We start from the raw sequence: 20,154 nt of genomic DNA on the forward strand, positions 1-20,154 counted from the left end.
CCTCCTGGGTTCAAGTGATTCTCCTGCCTCAGGCTCCTGACTAGCTGGGATTACAGGTGCCCACCATCACACCCAGCTGATTTTTTGTATTTTCAGTAGAGATGGCGTTTTGCCATGTTGCCCAGGCTGGTCTCGAACTCCTGGCCTCAAATGAGTCACACGCCTCAGCCTCCCAAAGTGTTGGGATTATAGGCGTGAGCCACTGTGCCTGGCAGGTGTTATTAGAGCAAGTCTGGGACTACAGACATTCAGTCGAAATCAGATGTCCCCCACTGGGCAGGTAATTCCTAAAGGCAGCTGGCAGTTTAGGATGCAGATACTAAACTCAAACACAAGGAATTTACAAGACAGATGAAAAAGAACCAATACAAAACTCAGTCCCTTACTTTTTCCCAAGAAACCTGCTTGAGATTCTGCTGCCACCTATTGGTGGTTCCTCTTCAATACAGCTAGAGTCAGAAAGGCTAAACTGGAAACCCAGGCACCCAGTGGAAGATTTTCCTTTTCAAAAAAAACTTTTGTTATTGAAGACCACTGACAGGAAAGAAATATGGTACCCAAAAGGCTGCACTACAGTTTAAAAAGCAACTTAGAAGGTAGAATATTTTGGGGGTGGGGTGGGAGTGGAGTGTGAAAGGCAAACTAAGTCTAAATTTAAGAACAGGGACATTAAAAACTTTATTCAATAAATACAACAAATAATTTAAAAATATACTTCAATTCCAAAGCCAATTAAGAAGAGGAAGTAGAGAGGGGAAGAAGGGGGGAGGAGGAAGGTAGAGGAAAAGAGAAAGAGGCCAAACAATGGTTTGGTTGGGCTGTGTTTCAGAGTGTACCACCCTTTAAAATTCTGATCAAATACTCTTGACCCATAAACCCTTAGCCCTTGTTCTGATGGGGTAGCCACAGAGTCCACCAGCTGGGAATCATCCACTGAGCTCTGGATCAGAGCATTCTAGAGGCTGGAATGTAGGGGGAGTTTTAGGGGTAGTTTCCTGGTCATTCCTAAAACCATCCGTCCTAACTCCCAGGCAGGTTTAAATAGTGCAAACTCTTAGGCAGAGAGCTCCCAGCTGCATAGTTTCACAGGTGAGTTTCCCAAGCCAGGGCCTCCAGGAAACACGTCCCAGAGTACCCAGGGGTCCAAAGTCACTTCGGTGAATGGAATCTAAAGGTGAAGAGAGGGGAGGCCAGGGCACAGAGTAAAGCTCCTGGGCTGAGCCACTGGCCAAGCCAGAAAACAATGCTGGGCAGAAAAGGGTTACAAGGCAGGTAGTCTGGACACTGGATTCAACAACTTGCCATCAGCCAGGGAAAGTGAAGCTGAGGATGCATATGGAGCAGGGCCAGGAAGATCAGGAAAGCTGAGGGAGAACAGGAAAGTTGGGAGGAAGGAAGAGGCAGCTCAGCAGCAAACTCCAGGAGAAATAACCAGCAGCCCTCACAGATTTGTGATTGTCTCTTAAAAAGATTTATTTTCTCTTCTTGCCTGAATGTACAAAGGCAAAAAGAGTACAGTTTGTATATATATATATTTATATATATATATAAAAAAACAAGGAACTTGGTAATGTACACTTTACAGAAGGGAAGAATCAGGAAGACTGAAATTAAATCCAACAGAGCAACGCCAATGGAACAAAATCTATGAACAGCAACACTGCCCCTCCAGCCCGGGCCTCCAGCTCGCCCCAACCTGCTCCCAGTGGGAGGGCTGAGCACCAAGGCAAGCGGGTGGGCTGGGGCAGGAGGGGCTGGGGACAGGGCCTGGGAGGGGCTTGATCCCAGGAGGGCCCCATGGTAGGAGATCACTGGAAAGCTTCCTGGGATTTCCAAATAATAAAACAAACAACAAAGGCCCAGAATTACGGGGCCAACTAGCTGCCCAGTTGCATCTTGGGGGCATCAGAGTAGACAAGGGGATGGTAGAGGGTATACGGGATAAGTGACATGGGTGGCCTCAAAACCTGTATACAATACTTTCCTAGCCCTCTGCAGTCTTCACTCGCAACTCTCTAAGTCCTCCCATGGCCCCTTGAAACCTGGAAAGAAGAGACTCAAGAAATCACCATTTCATTTCATAGGGTGCCCTCTTACCCTTCTAAGCGTGTGGTTCTTTGACCTTGTGATGTGTGGAGAGAGTTGGGTAAGAGAAGGAAATTTCATACATGTACATGTACAAGGCAGGAAAAGGGGATGAAGGGAACTGCCATACCTTAAAATGAGGAAGTAGTTGATGTGGATCCTAAACAGCAGCTCTCCAAGCCTTGCCTGATCTATCTGGGGATGAGGCCCCCTCTCTCTTCAGCTTCTCCTCGATGGGAAGCCCAGTGAGCAATGTCTGAGGGCCTGGGCAGGGGTGGCTCAGAGACAGGCTTCGTCTGGTGGTCTTGGCCCTTGGTAGCAAATTTTTCCAGCCTTTCTTTGTGGGGTGGGATAGGATGGGGATCCCTGCTGAGCATCTCATCCCTCTGACTAGATCATGGATGCCACAGGTAGCTCCCACCTGTGTTTCTCCTCCCCATGTAGAGGTGGACAGCAAATCTTTCACTTAGCACTTGTCAAGAATCTCCACAGCTGCTGCTTCATGTTATTTTGGAGGGAAGACTAGGCCTGGCAAGCATCAGGATCTGCCATTGTGGCTTTCACCTGCTCTTCTGAGCAGCTCCTACTCTTCAGGGGAGACTTGGATATGAGGATCAAAGAGCCAAATGTTTAAGAAGAAAATTTAAAAAGGAAAAGAAAAACCTGTTCTCTTCTGGAGAACCCAAGGCTGCCCAGCTAATACAGAAGTTCATCCTCTGTTACAGAACGAGTGGAAACGGCAGGAATGCAGGGCCATACCTGCCCAATGCAAAAGAAAATTACTCCAAACGGTTTCTTTACAATATGTACAGAGTATGCTGCAGGCCAGTGCCACAGATACAAAACACACAACAATATTTTAAAACAAACAGGAACAGAGAGGGGCCCTTGGCTCCACCTCACAGGAGCTCCAGGAGGGCATAATCAGGCCGAAATTCAGTCACCCTCTTGGTTGAGGTGACTCAGGTGAGGGGGGGTGAAGGTGTCTGCACTAGCTACTTCCATGGAGGAAAGGGAGGTCACTGCTCAGAGCACTGCCCACGAGGGCAGCAGGAGGCAGAAGGAATATGATGGGTATGAGGGAGGTTGTTTTGGGGCCCTGCCAAGAGGTCTAAAACAATGGTTTTTGGGGAGGGCTCAGAACCCAACTTGAACAAAAACGAGGACGTAGACACCTAGGGGAAAGGCCTGTAGATCAGAGGGGATCCTCTTGAGCAGATGGTGACCCTAAGCCTCTCATGTGTAGGGTTCCAGGGTCCTTGGAAATCAAGTACTACTGGGCATTGTGCTTACTGTCCCGTTACCCATTCTCCAAACTGAGTCGGAGCAGTTCCGGCTCCTAGTCATTTTTGGCACTCTGGTCACACACTCCCTTTTCCAGCCTACGCTGGTGTCTGTCAGTCTTTACCTCTCTCAATCCAGAGGGTCATGGAAAGATAGGAGGGGAGAATAGAGGGATGATACCTCAAAAGCCAAGTAAGCTAAAGCTCCCCACACCTTGGGGAAGACATGACCCCAATAAAGCTACCAAATCATCCTCACTTTCCCAGTACAAAGAGCATAAAGCTTCCATTGGGAGACTGCATTTCTAAGGAGAGCAGAGAAATGTTGGCTGCCTCAAAGCACAGCTCCACTGAGTACATTCTGAGACTCTAATAAGTAATGGCTTGGATGTGTTATCCCAGGGTCTAAGGAACAAATAACCTCCCACGGCCAGTGGCCCCTCAAACAAAATACGTGTTACCAAGAAACACAGCTTATATTGGCCCACAAGGAAGTTATAGACTGAGCTATATAAAATCATGTACTTGTAGACAGAGGAATTGGGCTGTATACATTTGTGGCCCCAAATGAGGAAGATATCAGATGGCTAGATGACAGTACATCTCCAAGAACTGCTGGGTGCTCCCAGGGGCTGCCTTCTGGGCCTTGCCCTAAGGTGACCTGGCAGACTCCAAGGTTCCCCATGCTGGGGAGAATACTAGTTTATCTGCCTGAGGCTTAAAAGCCAAGCAGTGGAAAAGAAGAGGCAAGACCAGTGTGGGGATCCCCCTGGGAAAGGCACCAAGGGGTTAGGAGGGAAGGGAAAAGGGCAAGGAGTTGGGGAATAAGAAGCAGCAGGACTTAGTGGGGACGCAGGTTCTACTTCACAGATGCCATTCATGCTCCAGCACCAGCTTGCTCCCAGTGTCCCTGGGGAGCCCTGTGCTGGTGGTGGAACCCCTGCCCCCTGCCTCACAGGCAGCTCAAGGCCACATTGGGGCAGATGCCTTGGTCTTCCTTTCCAGGCTAGGTTGTGAGCGTTTACATGTGCTCATGTAAATGGGGAGAAGTCTCCACATTTGAAGACCTTGTTTTCACAATTACGTAGAAAACAACCCCCAATTTCTTTCCTGAGATTCTAGTTCCTCCACATGCTGCCAATTCCCAGGGTGCAAAACACTAGGGAGATGCAGAATCTGGTGATGGTGGTAATGATGGTGAGGGGTATGGCTGCTGTGCTGTCTTCAGACCTTACCCAGTGCTTGGGGGTGGGGGTCCCTCCCTGGTGGGCAGGGGGGCTGGTACTGCTCTGGCAGCAGACCAAGGGCTTGGGGAACAGAGCAGTGGCTTCTCTGGGCTGAGGCCATGTTCCCCTGGTTGCTTTCCGTGCCTTCATCTCCACAGAGGCCACAACAGTCATGACTGTGGCTGAGAGAATAAATATTTTTGCTAAGTACCAGCTCTCCAGCTCCTGAGGAAGATGGAGGGTCAGGTAGTCCGGAGGTCTGGTGGAGGTGAGATAGCCAAGGGTCTGCCTTCAGTCATGGAGGAAACGGCAAACAGGATGATCAACACCATTTAACTGATGTCTAAATGGCACCTTCAGCACCTCCTTGGGTGAGCCAGTCCGGGCCCATGAAGCTGATTTTATCCGGGCACTTGATGTCTGCAAGGGAAACATGGACAGATAACCAGGCACTCAGCCTGTTGGTAAAACAACCACAAGGTGGCACTCCAAGAAAATGAACTGCAGGAGTGGCCAGTACTGGTCCCTAGGGGACACTGTATTCCACAGGTCCTCTCAGAGGCACATGGCTTCATGGGAGACTCTTGTACAAGAGGCTTGGCCAGGGTTCTATGGATTCCAGACCGCTGACTCCTCATAGCTATTCCTCACCTAGGGATTCTGTGATCCAGGTAGCAACTCTCCCAGCTTTACGTGTTGCCCCAAATTAACAAAAGTTACTTACCATTCTCACCTCCTGGGGGGTGGGTAGAGTGAGGGAGTTGAGCCTTGTTGGCTGGCAACAATGGCTGTAGAAGAAAGCCCTGAGTGAGCAGGAGAACATGTTAGTGCAGCACTCATAGAAACCTTCCATTAACCATTTTCCCTGAGTTTTGGGGTGCTGACAGAAAAAAAAATCTGATACTCAGCCGGATATATTTGCTGAAGATAGATAATAAGGCTGTATTTCTCAGCTGATTGTTTCTCTTTGCCTTTGGGGAACACCTGTTCCATATTCTTCTGAATATCAAGGCTAGTATTCTGGAGGAATTTAAGAGTCCCCAAGCTCCAAGGGAGGAATAAATATCATATGCTTTAATGACAGCAGGAGGTTAGGACTGTGCGCAGATTAGAAGCTCAAAAAAAAAAAAAAAAAAAAAAAAAATTAAAAAAGGATTCTTATGAGGCAGCGGAGAGGGTCCTAGCTGTGGACATACTAGTGGGATGAAGATAAACAAAACAAGACAAAACAACAGGTGGTAGGGAAAATAGGCTTACCTGCTGCATAGGGTAAGTTGTACTGTGCTGGGAGCAACGAGTACCCCAAGTGGTGGTGGTGGTGGTGTGTGGACATCAGGCGCTGGGAAGGAGAGGTGCGGGGCCGGTCAACACTCCGTTCACCCCCACCTGCTCCCCCAATGCTGCTACAGCTGCCACCACCCCCAACCACCCCACAGCCTCCTCGATCTCTCTCCTGAGAAGTTTTATCACTTATCTGGAAAGGAAACCAGAGACACAAAAGCACTATAGTGAGACACACATACATACAACCACACACACACACACAAACACCCACACATGAGTGAGATGCCCAGGGTGCCACCTTATGACCCCTAAAAGTGCTAGACATGCAAGAATCAAGAAGATGCCCTGGGGGCTGCCAATGTCAAGTCAGCCAAGCTGCACTGTGGTCAGGATCTGAACTTGCCCACCTTCTCCCAGACCCTGGATCTGGCCTTACTGGTTTTGGGTAACAGCCAGCATCACTGTACTTCTCTTACCGTGGGAGACTTGCTCTTGTAGTGACTGGCATGCTGCTGCAAGATGTCCAGGGCTTTGGACTCTGAGCTGGATTTACAACTGACACTGGGGCTGGCTCGTGCCTTGTCAGCATCTTCACCACCTGAGACCTTGCTGCCATATGGAGAAAAAGAATAGCTGGAAGGCAGGTAGGAACCTGTGGAAGGAGAAATCAAACATTCAAAGAGATGGGAGAGGTAGAGGAAGCTCTGCTTTAGTGAGCTTGATTAGGCGGGCATCAGCTTTCCAAGGCACAGGCTGAGGTATTTTCTAACATAGTGTCTTTGGCTGAGACTGTTGGCTTGACCTTTCCTTACTGAGCTCTACAGGAAAAATTAGCTAAGGGATACTAGGAACACAGCCCTGTTTCCTGCAGCCAACTTCCATAGATCCGATACTATTCTTTGAACTGGTCTCAGATTCATCTTGGAGAAGTGATATGATAAAGTGGAAAGATCACAGGATCTGGAGTCAGAGCCTTGGGCTCAAAACCTTATTCTGAGACTTACCAGCTTGGTAATCTTGAACAAATAAATAACTGTTTTGAGCTTCAATTTCTTCATCATCAAAAATGAAGATACCAATACTTACTACTTAAGGTGATGGGGAGGATTAAAAAAGATAATATGCATAAATCTCAGAGGACAGCGCCTGGCTCTGGGGGAGGACTCAACAAATGCAACTATGATTTCTATATTGACAGGTGGGAGTGACAGGGAGAAAAGAACGCCTCAAGGGTAAGAAATTTCCTATTTCTGTTTGAAACGCTTACTTCTATTTAGAGTGTGCTTTATAATAATGTCACCAGAATGTTCAGACTATTTAGGCTGCTGTAGGAAGCTGGAAGCTCTAAGGAGTGAGGCTAAAGAGGCTAAAGACTATCATTATGGGTCATTCAAGGAACTATGGGTTAGGGTGGCTACCTCATAGAACGACTCAGTGAAAAAAGGGCTGTCATCTAGGTGAGCCTCAATATGCCTTGGGGCTGAGCAAGAAAACTCTGGATGTGAAATCTGTGCTTCATTCCCCCTTCCAGTGAATGGAATAGCGGCTGGCACTTGGTGCTATACCTGGGTAGTTCTGCATCATAACAGCAGGCATGCTCCGGTAGCTGGGGTGGTTGGGGTCATAGGACTGACTGTAGGAATAGCCGTGCATGTAGGGGATGTAGGACTGGTGCTGGGTGAGTGGGGAGGACACAGGCACATGGACACTTGGCCGGGGCTCCTTGCTCCCAAGGCGAGACTCCTCCGACGCGGGCAGCTTGCAGTCACCACTTGTGCTTTCTTTCCCATCTTCCTTGGGGACAGAGTCCTTACTCCGACTCCTTTCCTCCTTCAGTTTGCGGTCCCGCTCCTCCTTCCATCGCTCATCCTCTGACTTGATGTCTGAGTACTTGGCAGGATAAACATATGTCCACATCCGGGGCTCTGCCTCCTACAAAAATCACAGAACAACGACTGGGTGTTGTAGAGATAAGACAGATATATTTCAAGCCCAAGGTCCCAGTAGAACCACCAGAGCAGATAATTACTAGACACCTGGGGCAGAGTAGGATCTTGGCCTCTTATTGATCTTGTTTATAATCCCACTCTGCTCCCTTCTGGTTAAAAAGCCCCCGCCCCCACCTCTGCACCCACCCAAAGGGAACAAGATGGGGCAGGGTGAGAAAAGGAAAATCCGTCCGTGCATCAGTGGATGTTTTCTAGGTAAGAACAAACATTCTGGGGAAATGACTGAAATAGGAGAGGCTGCCCCTTCCAAGATGTTTAGGTTGTTTCACTATTTCAGAGCACGCTCAGGGGGGTGGAAAGCTTGTAAGTGACACTCAGATCAGAGGAGGGAGGGAGGCATAACTATTGTACTAAGAGGGAAGGGAAGACATTCTAAGTCTCATGAGCAGAGCAAGATATGAGATTCCAAGTTCCTAGTTCTAACTCAACCTATAAAATCCTTGTTAAAGAAACTCAGTAAATGAGTATACTTTGTACCTACTCTAAAAAATAGAGAGATCATCAATAACTCACTTCACAGGAACCAAACAGCGGAAGAAACACAGACAAGGAATCGAGATACCTCGGTTCTAATCCTGGCTTGGCTAGTGAGGTCTTAAGAAACCCTAGACAAATCAAGCTAACTTGTCTGGGCCTTTCTTGTCAAATGGAAAAAACACCTGCTATGGATATAAAAGTGCTTTTTAAAAAACATTAATATGAATCCCAGTGCTTTGGGAGGCTGAGGCGGGAAGACTACTTGAGGCCAGGAGTTCAAGACCAGCTTGGGCAACATAGTGAGACCTCTCTCTACAAAAAATTAAAACATCTGGGTGTGGTGGCATGCATCTGTAGTCCTGGTTAATTGGGAGGCTGAGGCAGGAAGATTGCTTGGGCCTAGGAGTTGGAAATTGCTGTGAGCTATGACTATGTCATTGCATTCCAGCCTGGGCAATAGAGAGGGACTCTGGTCTCTATAAAAACATAAAAATAGGCCGGGCGCGGTGGCTCAAGCCTGTAATCCCAGCACTTTGGGAGGCCGAGACGGGCGGATCACGAGGTCAGGAGATCGAGACCATCCTGGCTAACACGGTGAAACCCCGTCTCTACTAAAAAATACAGAAAACTAGCCAGGCGAGGTGGCGGGCGCCTGTAGTCCCAGCTACTCAGGAGGCTGAGGCAGGAGGATGGCGTGAACCCGGGAGGCGGAGCTTGCAGTGAGCTGAGATCCGGCCACTGCACTCCAGCCTGGGGGACAGAGCAAGACTCCGTCTCAAAAAAAAAAAAAAAAAACAAAACATAAAAATAAAAAAATTGGCTGGGTGCAGTGGCTCATGTCTGTAATCCCAGCACTTTGGGAGGCTGAGGCAGGTGGATTACTTGAGGTCAGGAGTTTGAGACCAGCCTGACCAACATGGTGAAGCCCCATCTCTACTAAAAATACAAAAAAAATTAGCTGGGTGTGGTGAATGTTGCAGTGAGCCAAGATAGCACCACTGCACTCTAGCCTGGGCAACAGTGTGAGACTCCATCTCGAAAAAATAACATTAAAATAAAATAAAAAACATTAAAATGGTTTATAAAGGTAAAGAATCCTTAAAATTACACATCTCTCCTGCTAATTGCAATTCCATTGAACCCCTATATAAGGACAGCCCTTATTTGTGAGGAAGACAGATGATTATCATACGGTATTTCCACTTCCTCCCAGAGCAACAGTTACCTGTCGGTACCAGAGTATTGGATCCACCTCTGCCTGTCGACCACACTCAGCGCCTGTCTTGGCCTCAGAGGCCTCCTTGCTTAGGTGGCTGGCATCACTCAGCTTCACTTTAAGGCCTTCAGGGGCCTGGCCCGGGAGTTTTGAAGAGTCATCTAACTTGGGAATGATGACTGATTTGGCTGAGTCAGCCCCTGGCTCCTTGGCCTTGCCAGGTCCTGACTTCACAAGGTCTGTCAGGCTGGGGGCCTTGGTGAGAGTTGGTGGAATTGATGGCTTTTGCTTCCACTCTTCCTTGAGTGCTGCCTCACGCTCCTTCAGGCCCATCTCTGCCTTCTTGTCCACTCCCCGCTGCTGCTGCTCTAAGCTCTGGCGTTTCTGCTGTTCTTCGTACTGCTGCCGGTAAGCCGTGTTAGTGCTCAGAAGGTGGGTGTGGTAACTCTGGTCGCTGTAGCCATAGGGGGGCACATAGGCATACTGGTTATAGTACAGGGACTGCATATACATGTTGGGACGCTGCTGGATGACCGAGGGCTGCTGACTGGAACTGCTCAGCTCGGGCTTCTTTTCCTCACAGACATCGTTCTTCACTTTTCCTTCTATGCCCTCAGGTTCCTCATCCTTTTTTGTCTTCAGGGCCTGGCTCTCCACTCCTGCCTGGCTGCTGGGGTTGAGAGCCCCAGGGCTGGACTGTGCGTAACTTGGAGAATAGTAACTCTCAAAGCCTTGGTAATATGGTGAGTCTTTGCTCTGAGGCTGAGGGGGAAAAAGAGTTTTCTTAGCCCCTTCTTTAACCAACTGTTCAGCATCCTTTGATTTGACACTGTCTACTTTGCCCTCCCCATCCTCCCCAGCATCAGAGATGTCAGAGTATGCAGGGCTGTTGGTTTTGACTGAGCTGGCTTCAGCTCCATTCTGGGTCACTACATGTAAGGGAGTCAGGGGCTGAGTAGGGGTAGTGTTTTCAAGGCGGCTACTGCCTCCAATGGAAGGGCTGGGGGCATTATCTGTGAAACTGTAGATCTTGTCGGCTTCAGCCTTGATGCTAGCCAGTCGGCTTTGATGGGGGTCTGATGAACCATTTAGGAGTCCCTCCATTTTCATCCCATCTCCTGAAGATTCCCTAAATGGGCTTTTGCCTTCTTCTACTCGACACACCTTCCCAGGGGTCAGAGGACTTTCAAGTTCCTTTGAAGAGTCCTTCTTTTTTTTGTCTTTCTTTTTCTTGTCCTTGGCTGGAGTCAAGGCAGGGTTGACTGTGAAAGGTTCTCCCATAACAGTAGGCTTGGGCTGAATGGGCTTGAGCTGGGGACTGCTGGGCATGGCTTGTGCCACTGTGGCGGTCAAGCCTGAGGAAGAGCCTGGGCTCGCTGCTGTGAAGGTGGCTGTCTGGAAGGTGTAGATTTGCTGTGGGGGGATGGCAGGGGCAATGGGACGGGCTGACTTTAAGCTCTTGGAAGGAATCTTTTCAGGTTTTAAACTAGAGGGTTTTTTACATTTTTCTTTTTCCATACACTTCCTTTCTAAAGAATCAAAGGCATCATTGCTTGTTTCATCCATCACTGAGGGTCCATCATCAGAGCCATCATTGGATAAGGCCCCGAGGTCTGTGTCCCCTTCCCCACTCAACTTTTTCTTACAGAGGCCTTTTGTGCTGAATTTGCTTGAAGGAGAAGGGCTGTGGGGCTCTACAAGTCGAACTTTGGGGGTAGCTGAGCGGGCAGGGGACAAAGAACCTTTCTGTGAGACAGATGCACCATTGCAGCTCCCAAGATCTGCATGGAGAATAGGTTCCTCTCCGTACTCACTGTCCCCATCCGCTTCCGGCTTGCTGTCATCATCTGTATGGGCATGAGCTTGGTGGTACTTAAGTCCATTGATGTGCTTGTACTTCTTGTTGCAGTTTGGGTGGGGACAGTCAATCAGGACTGGGGAGGGACAGTTTCTGTCCAGAACAGTGGGTTCTACCTTGGTCCCAGGAAGGGGGCCAGTGGCTGAGCCCATGGAATTAGTACGGACACGCTTGCTCCCTTTGGAGTCCTCTGAGCTAGAGTTCAGCTCCATGTCTGAAAGGGGTTTGTTTTTCCGCTTATTAGCTGAGGAAGGGCTGGCCTTGACATCCTCAGAAGTGCTGCTGGCAGGTGGGCGATGCTCTGAAGAATTCTGGCTGCCCCGTCGGCCTTTGCTATTGGCTCCTGCCCGGGTTTTGCTGCTGCTACTGGTCCCTTTGCTGTCAGAGGCTGTGGCTGTCTCATTGACAGGAGTGTTACTGTTGGGACGCATGCGTTTGCCTCTACCCCGACCATTGCGCATTTCCAGGTCACTGGTCGGGGAGTCACAGAACCTTGGCAAAGGATAAACACAACAGGATATTATTAAGAAGAGAAAACATCTTCAAATCAGTTTAGCTGTAGGCTCCAGAACTGTCCAGATGGTGACTATCATTTTCAATGAATATGATTTGTTAAAAGAAATTCTGATTGGGAACTGCACTAGATGGTGAACTCCTGGGATGCATGTTAGCTGCAAATTATTCTCCAACATTTACCTCTAAAGCCATGCAGTCTGTTCCATAAGACAGTCATGTCTACATTTCCTATATACAGCCATAGTCATGGTTTCAGAAAAGATGTTAGAGATCATCCAGGAAATTGAGGCCAGACATGCTAAGTGACTTGTCCAAGGTAACATCATTGATTAATGGCAACATATGACAAGACTCTAGCTCTACCTGTAGCCCAATGCCTTTTTCTTACATACCTCACTATGAAGACATAGAAAGGTAGAACAAAGCACCTATCCATTTAAGAGTTCCCTAAACATCAGATATAACCAAGAGTACATGAGTTCTTTGAATGTCTGGAGATCTGCACCTAGGGGTCATTCCTCATAGGCCCTAAAGTAGCTTTTCATGGAGCTTAAAACACTGACTAGAATTAAACCTTTAGCTAAGATTGGTTCCCTTGTAGATCTAAAGATGGTTTTGACTCTCTTGTCCCGGGGGCAACGGGAGTAGGTTGTTTCTAAGACAGTAGGAACCAAAGCTATTGCAGAAAAAAGGCAAATTTTGTCAAATATCTCCTTTGGGTTCTCAGAACAGTCCTACTGTAAAGCTACTTATTGCTTCCCTGTTATCAACCTACTCACTCAGCTCCTATCTCTCTGGATTCTTGCATGCCCAAAGCAGAAATAAGTCCTTCCAACAGGTTTCTCAGAAATGCAAAAGGAGGGTGTAAAGAACTTTACTAATTTGTTTTAGCTCATCTGCTTCTGATTCTTATCAGGGCAACTATTATGGTCTGAATATAGTCTTCTTTTTTTTTTTTTTTTTTTTTTTGAGACGGAGTGTTGCTCTGTCGCCCAGGGTGGAGTGCAGTGGAGCGATCTAGGCTCAATGCAACTTCCACCTCCTGCGTTCAAGCAATTCTCCTGCCTCAGCCTCCCCAGTAGCTGGGATTATAGGCATCCGCCACCACGCCTGGCTAATTTTTGTATTTTTAATAGAGACAGGGTTTCACCATGTTGACCAGGCTGGTTTCGACCTGCCTGACCTCAGGTGATCCACCTGCCTCAGCCTCCCAAAGTGCTGGGATTACAGGCGTGAGCCACCACGCCCAGCCTGAATATAGTCTTATAATGTCTAAGCCTCTAGAAACCTGGCCCAGCATCTCTGAAAATTAGGAGGCATAAATAGCCCTCAGTAGAGCATAATCACATCTGAGAAAAGGAAAGTGGTATGGAATCAAGAACTTTAAAATACTTTTCCTTGGGACATTTCTGCCCATCTCAGTTTCATGGGAACAATGGGCAGATGAAGGTTTAAGATACTTTTCCTAAAAGAACTGTTCAGATAGTAACTACCATTTTCAATGAATATGATTCAATAAAGGAACTTGTGACTGCATGGGAATGGCATTAATTGGTAAGCTCCTAGGATGTTACGTGTATGTTAGTTGTAAATTAACCCCAACGCCTGGGTTCCCCAAACCCTGACAAACTGGGTACTAATATTAGGAACAAGCTATTAGGTGCCATTGATTGAAATATCCATCTAAAGGTCAAATTGCAACATGAAAAGGTCCTTGTGAAACCCATATGTTCTAGTAGAGTTTATAAAACGAAGCATGTTCTTAAGTTCAAATTTGTGAGAAATAGCTACTATCAATGAATGTTTGCTCACCCATGGTTAGATGGTCTCAAGGTGGCTTTAATAATTCCAGTCAAAGGCTTAAATAGGATTTTCTCCCCATTCCCCCAATGCATTCCCTCAACACTTTTTTTTTGCTAATTTTAAAAATATGGAACACTTCACAAATTTGCATGTCACCCTTGTGCAGGGGCCATGTTAATCTTTTCTGTATTGTTCCAATTTTAGTATATGTACCTCTGAAGTGAGCACCCCCTGAACACTTTCATACACAATTCATCTTCTTTTTTTTTTTTTTTGAGATGGGGTTTCACTTTTTGTTGCCCAGGCTGGAGTGCAATGGGGCGATCTTGGCTCACCGCAACCTCCGCCTCCTGGCTTCAAGTGATTCTCCTGCCTCAGCCTCTCGAGTAGCTGGGATTACAGGCATGCACCACCACACCTGGCTAATTTTGTATTTTTAGTAGAGATGGGGTTTCTCCATGTTGGTCAGGCTAGTCTTCAACTCCTGATCTCAGGTGATCCGCCCGCCTCAGCCTCCCAAAGTGCAGGGATTACAGGCGTGAGCCACTGCGCCCAGCCATTCAGTCTTCTTGAATGTCAGATAAATACAATGCTTTCCCTGGTATCTACACCATCGTGTCCCTTAAAAGCTGGGCGTACAATTCTAGCAGGATAAAAGTATAAGAGATCACCAATTAGAGTGGTTCAGACTTAATATAAACTAAATAGCTGTAAGTGCTTACCTTGGGGGTGCCCAATCATGTCGTGTGCAGTCAAGGAGTGTACCTACATATGTCTTGTTCCTCCACGTTACATTTACCACCAACATCCCTGGAAAATAAGAGCACATAGATATAGACGAGACATACCCCATTTGCCACTGAGAAGAGTATACTTTTGATCAGCATCTCTAAGAGGGTTTAGGAGGTGCTCTGGGTACCAATGGGACAAATAGGATTGGGCCCGAATAGTTCCATAGGAATTGCCTACAATGCTACTCAGGCCCCTTAGGATGGTTAACAGTTGTAAAGACTTCATGGTTTTGTCAAGATACATTTTATTTTTATTTTTGGAGATGGGGTCTTGCTCTGCTGCCCAGGCTGGAGTGCAGCCTCAAGCAATTGTCCCACCTCAGTCTCCCAAGTAGCTGGGACCACAGGAGCATGTCACCACATCTCGATAATTAAAAAAAATTTTTTTTGGCCAGGAGTGGTGGCTCATGCCTGTAATCCCAGTACTTTGGGAGGCTAAGGTAGACAGATCACTTGTGGCCAGGAGCTCAAGATCAGCCTGGCCAATATGGGGAAAACCTATCTCTACTAAAATTACAAAAATTAGCCAGGCATGCTGGTGCGTGCCTGTAATCCCAGCTACCCAGGAGGCTGAGGCAGGAGAATCACTTGAACCCAGGAGGCGGAGTTTGCAGTGAGCCGAGATTGTGCCACTGCACTCCAGCCTGGGTGACAGAGTGAGACTGTGTCTCAAAAAAGAAAAAAAAAAAAAAAAAGCTTTTGATTAGGTAATGTAGCCGTACTCCAAAATGCAAAAGGTAGCCCCCACTTGCCCCTGCAAAAAAAAAAAAAAAAAAAATCCCCAACAAACTCTAATATAAAATGAAGTGTCTGGCCGGGCGCAGTGGCTCAAGCCTGTAATCCCAGCACTTTGGGAGGCCGAGACGGGTGGATCACGAGGTCAGGAGATGGAGACCATCCTGGCTGACACGGTGAAACCCCGTCTCTACCAAAAAAAAAATACAAAAAGCTAGCTGGGCGAGGTGGTGGGCGCATGTAGTCCCAGCTACTCGGGAGGCTGAGGCAGGAGAATGGCGTAAACCCGGTAGGCGGAGCTTGCAGTGAGCTGAGATCCGGCCACTGCACTCCAGCCCGGGCGACAGAGCAAGACTCCGTCTCAAAAAATAAAATAAAATAAAATAAAATAAAATGAAGTGTCCAGTGGGCTGGGCGCGGTGGCTCAAGCCTATAATCCCAGCACTTTGGGAGGCCAAGACGGGCGAATCACAAGGTCAGGAGATCGAGACCATCCTGGCTAACACGGTGAAACCCCGTCTCTACTAAAAAATACAAAAAACTAGCCGGGCGAGGTGGCGGGTGCCTGTAGTCCCAGCTACTCGGGAGGCTGAGGCAGGAGAATGGCGTAAACCCGGGAGGCGGAGCTTGCAGTGAGCTGAGATCCGGCCACTGCACCCCAGCCTGGGCGACAGAGCGAGACTCCGTCTCAAAAAAAAAAAAAAAGTGTCCTTTCCATAACTGTTCTTCAGTCTTCTAGCTCCCCTACTTGGAAACATCCAAAAGTATTCCACAGATATTTTATATGTATATATGCAAATATGTTCAAACATTCTTCCTTAAATGATAGCAATATACATACAATGTTCTGCACACTGCTTTTTTCATGTACCCAAATATTTTGGATCATTCCGTATGTGTAGACAGAGAGCTACTTCATTCTTTTCAATGGCAGCATTTGAATGGACATTTAGGTTGTTTCAATCTTCTGCTATTACAAATAAACTGCAATGAATAATCTTGTACAAATGCTTCATTTTACCTACACAAATACGTCTGTAAGATGAATTCCTGTAAGTAAAACTGTTAATCACAGTGCACTTGTATTTGGAGTTCTGATAAATACGGCCAAACCACCTCCAAACTGCCTCAAAGAAGATGTACTCATTCATATACCCATTTATAGAAGCTCATGAATACCTCTTGCCCTTTTCCTTTGGCAATATGGTGTTCTCATTTTGTTCTTTGTCAATCTTATAAAAGAAAAATTGTTTTATATGTTTTTTTTTTTTCTGGCATTTTAATTCCTTTTTTTTTTTAAACGGAGTTTTGCTCTTGTTGCCCAAGCTGGAGTGCAACGGTGCGATCTCTGCTCACTGCAACTTCCGCCTCCTAGGTTCAAGCAATTCTCCGCCTCAGCCTCCCGTGTAGCTGGGATTATAGGCATGCACCACCACCCCCAGCTAATTTTGTATTTTTAGCAGAGACAGAGTTTCTCCATGTTGGTCAGGCTGGTCTCAATCTCCCAACCTCAGGTAATTCGCCTGCCTCGGCCTCCCAAAGTGCTGGGATTACAGGCATGAGCCACCTCGCCTGGCCTGCAATTTTAATTCTTTTAGAGACAATGTCTTGTTAATGTTGCCCAGATTTGGCTCAAACTCTTGGCCTCAAGCAATCCTCCTGTCAAGACCATTTTGCCCAGGCTGGTCTTGAACTCCTGAGCTCAAGCAATCCATCTGCCTTGGCCTTCCAGGGTGCTGGGATTATAGGCATGAGCCACCACACTTGGCTCCATTCAGTCTTTTTTTTTTTTTTTTTTTTTGAGACGGAGTCTCGCTCTGTCGCCCAGGCTGGAGTGCAGTGGCGCGATCTCGGCTCACTGCAAGCTCCGCCTCCCGGGTTCACGCCATTCTCCTGTCTCAGCCTCCCGAGTAGCTGGGACTACAGGTGCCCGCCACCACGCCCAGCTAATTTTTTTGTATTTTTAGTAGAGACGGGGTTTCACCGTGGTTTTGATCTCCTCACCTTGTGATCCGCTCGCCTCAGCCTCCCAAAGTGCTGGGATTACAGGCGTGAGCCACCGCGTCTGGCGGCTCCATTCAGTCTTTTACCATTAAATATAATACTCAGTTTTAGCAACATGTTTGGGATATTAGAGACAAAAAGAAAACCCAGGGAACTCATCACCATGTTGTTTCTAAGGTCTTGCGACCCTTAGAGCTGGTGTGCCTTCTTTCTTCCACCTTTCACAGTCCTGTTATATTTGTTTTATAAATAATTTCCAGAGTTTTTAGTTGTATTTAGTGGGAGTGGGAGATCTTGGCTCACTGCAGCCTCTGCCTCCCGGGTTCGCACCATTCTCCTGCCTCAGCCTCCTGAGTAGCTGGGACTACAGGCGTCCGCCATCACGCCCGGCTAATTTTTTTTTTTTTTTGTATTTTTGGTAGAGACCGGGTTTCACTGTGTTGGCCAGGATGGTCTCGATCCCTCCCGCCCGCCTCGGCCTCCCGAAGTGTTGGGATTACACGCAAGAGCCACCACACCTGCCTTCAGCCTCCTTTCATAAGGCTGGTTGGGCGGATGTAGTCCCAGCTACTCGGGAGGCTGAGGCAGGAGAATGGCGTAAACCCGGGAGGCGGAGCTTACAGTGAGCAGAGACATGCCACTGCACTCCAGCTTGGGCTACAGAGCAAGACTCCATCTCAAAAAAAAAAAAAAAAAGTAAAAAAATAAATCAGACAACTAACTCACAGTAGGTTTTCAATAAATAAATACAAAGGGAGTGCTTTATACAAAACTATGGAGTATCAGGACTTGAGTTGGTCATGGCTTTAAATAAGACCTTATTCAGACTTTTTTTTTTTTTTCCTGAGATGGAGTCTTGCTCTGTTGCCTAGGCTGGAGTGCAGTGGCACGATCTCGGCTCACTGCAACCTCTGCCTCCCAGGTTCAAGCAATTCTCCTGCCTCAGCCTCCTGAGTAGCTGGGATTACAGGCATGCACCACACCCACCTAATTTTTGTATTTTTAGTAGAGACGGAATTTCAACATGTTGGTCAGGCTGGTCTCGAACCCCTGACCTTGTGATCCACCCACCTTGGCCTCCCAAAGTGCTGGGATTACAGGCATGAGCCACCGCGCCCGGCCCTTAGCCCTTGTTTTCTTTGAAATTGAAATTTAGGGTGCTTTATCACAAAACCAAATCAGACAAGGGAAAGGAAGAAAAAGAATTATCCTACCCAGGAAGTCTCATTCTAGTAAAATTAGGGCAGGAAAGAACTTTGGTTTAGTAAGTTGGATTCTTTTTCAGTCTTACCAAGTGAAGCAGAACAATCCATTGGATTGTGATTCAAACATTCATCAAACATATATAATGGGCGTGGCACAGTGGCTCATGCCTGGAACCCAGCGCTTTGGGAGGCTGAGGCAGGAGGATCGTTCAAGGCCAGGTGTTCAGGACCAGCCTGGGCAACACAGTGAAACCTGTCTCTACAAAAAAATTTAAAAACTAGCCAGTTGTGGTGCTGCCCACCTGAAGTCCCAACTACCTGAGCGGCTGAGGTGGGAGGATCACTTGAGTCCAGTAGTTCAAGGCTGCAGTGAAGCTATGCCTGTGCCACTGTACTCCAGCCTGGGTGACAGGGTGAGACTACATCTCTAAAAAAAAAAAAAACTTGGCCAGACACAGTGGCTCACGCCTGTAATCCCAGCACTTTGGGAGGCTGAGGTGGGTGGACCACCTGAGGTCAGGAGTTCGAGACCAGCCTGACCAACATGGTGAAACACCATCACTACTAAAATACAAAAATTAGCTGGGCATAGTGGCGGGTGCCTGTAATCTCAGCTATTTGGGAGGCTGAGGCAGGAGAATCACTTGAACCCAGGAGTCGGAGGTTGTAGTGAGCTGAGATCGTGCCATTGCACTCCAGCTTGGGTAGCAAGGGCGAAACTCTGTCTCAAAAAAGAAAAAAAGAAAGGAAAAGAAAAGAAAAAACTTTCGGCCAGGTGCAGTGGCTCATGCCTGTAATCCCAGCACTTTGGGAGGCGGGTGATCACTTAAGGTCAGGAGTCCAGGACCAGCCAGGCTGGCCAAGATGGTGAAACCCCATCTCTATTAAAAATAAAAGAATTAGTCAGGCATGGTGGCAGGTGCCTGTAGTCCCAGCTACTCAGGAGGCTGTGGCAAGAGAATTGCTTGAACCCAGGAGGTGGAGGTTGCAGTGAGCTGAGATTGTGCTACTGCACCCCAGCCTCGGCGACAGAGCAAAGTTTCATCTCAAAAAATAAATACAATAAAGTAAAAAAGAAAAAACTATTATGTGCTAGATGTTTTCATATTATCTTATTGAATATTTACAGCCTTAAATCACTTTTATTTATTTTTATTTCAGACAGAGTCTCGCTCTGTTGTCCAGGCTAGAGTGCAGTGGTGCAACTTTCGCTCACTGCAACCTCCGCTTCCCAGGTTCAAGCAATTTTTGTGCCTCAGCCTCCCAAGTAGCTGGGATTACAGACGTGCACCACCACGCATGCCTAATTTTTGTATTTTTAGTAAAGACGGGGTTACACCATGTTGGCCAGGCTGGTTTTGAACTCCTGGCCTCAAGTGATCCACCCAACTTGGCCTCCCAAAGTGCCGAGATTACAGTAGTCACTGTACTTGGCCAATCACTTTTACTTGTATTTATTTGTGTGTGTGTGTGTGTGTGTGTGTGTTTGAGATGAAGTCTTGCTTTGTTGCCCAGGGTGGAGTGCAGTGGCACGATCTCTACTCACTGCAACCTCTGCATCCTGGGTTCAAGTGATTCTCCTGCCTCAGCCTCTTGAGTAGCTGGTATTTGTTAATTTTTTTTTTTTTTTTTTTTTTTTTTTGAGAGGGTGTCTCGCTCTGT

The 20,154-nt window shown here is 47.4% G+C and overlaps 1 protein-coding gene and 1 non-coding gene across 5 annotated transcripts in view; both read right to left on the reverse strand.

Annotated features, from left to right (window-relative positions):
* Positions 1-653: 653 nt before the first annotated feature.
* Positions 654-20,154, reverse strand: part of ZNF609 (zinc finger protein 609) — a 240,215-nt gene continuing 220,714 nt past the window's right edge. For 3 of the 4 annotated variants that reach the window (XM_023185282.3, XM_023185283.3, XM_023185285.3), the window contains 7 exons: positions 14,480-14,567; positions 9,590-11,930; positions 7,444-7,810; positions 6,355-6,530; positions 5,852-6,068; positions 5,319-5,397; positions 654-5,014 (listed from right to left, as the gene is read on the reverse strand). In XM_023185282.3, the coding sequence (XP_023041050.2) occupies positions 5,324-5,397; positions 5,852-6,068; positions 6,355-6,530; positions 7,444-7,810; positions 9,590-11,930; positions 14,480-14,567 (3,263 nt within the window). In that variant the 3' untranslated portion in view covers positions 654-5,014; positions 5,319-5,323. The remainder of the gene's footprint in view (positions 5,015-5,318; positions 5,398-5,851; positions 6,069-6,354; positions 6,531-7,443; positions 7,811-9,589; positions 11,931-14,479; positions 14,568-20,154) is intronic. The other variant, XM_023185284.3, reaches the window with a different exon arrangement.
* Positions 13,879-13,985, reverse strand: LOC111521756. Its single transcript, XR_002725051.1, has one exon. It is a non-coding gene; the product is annotated as a U6 spliceosomal RNA (small nuclear RNA).

The sequence above is a fragment of the Piliocolobus tephrosceles genome, chromosome 6 (genome assembly GCF_002776525.5).
Source record: "Piliocolobus tephrosceles isolate RC106 chromosome 6, ASM277652v3, whole genome shotgun sequence".
NCBI lineage: Eukaryota > Metazoa > Chordata > Mammalia > Primates > Cercopithecidae > Piliocolobus > Piliocolobus tephrosceles.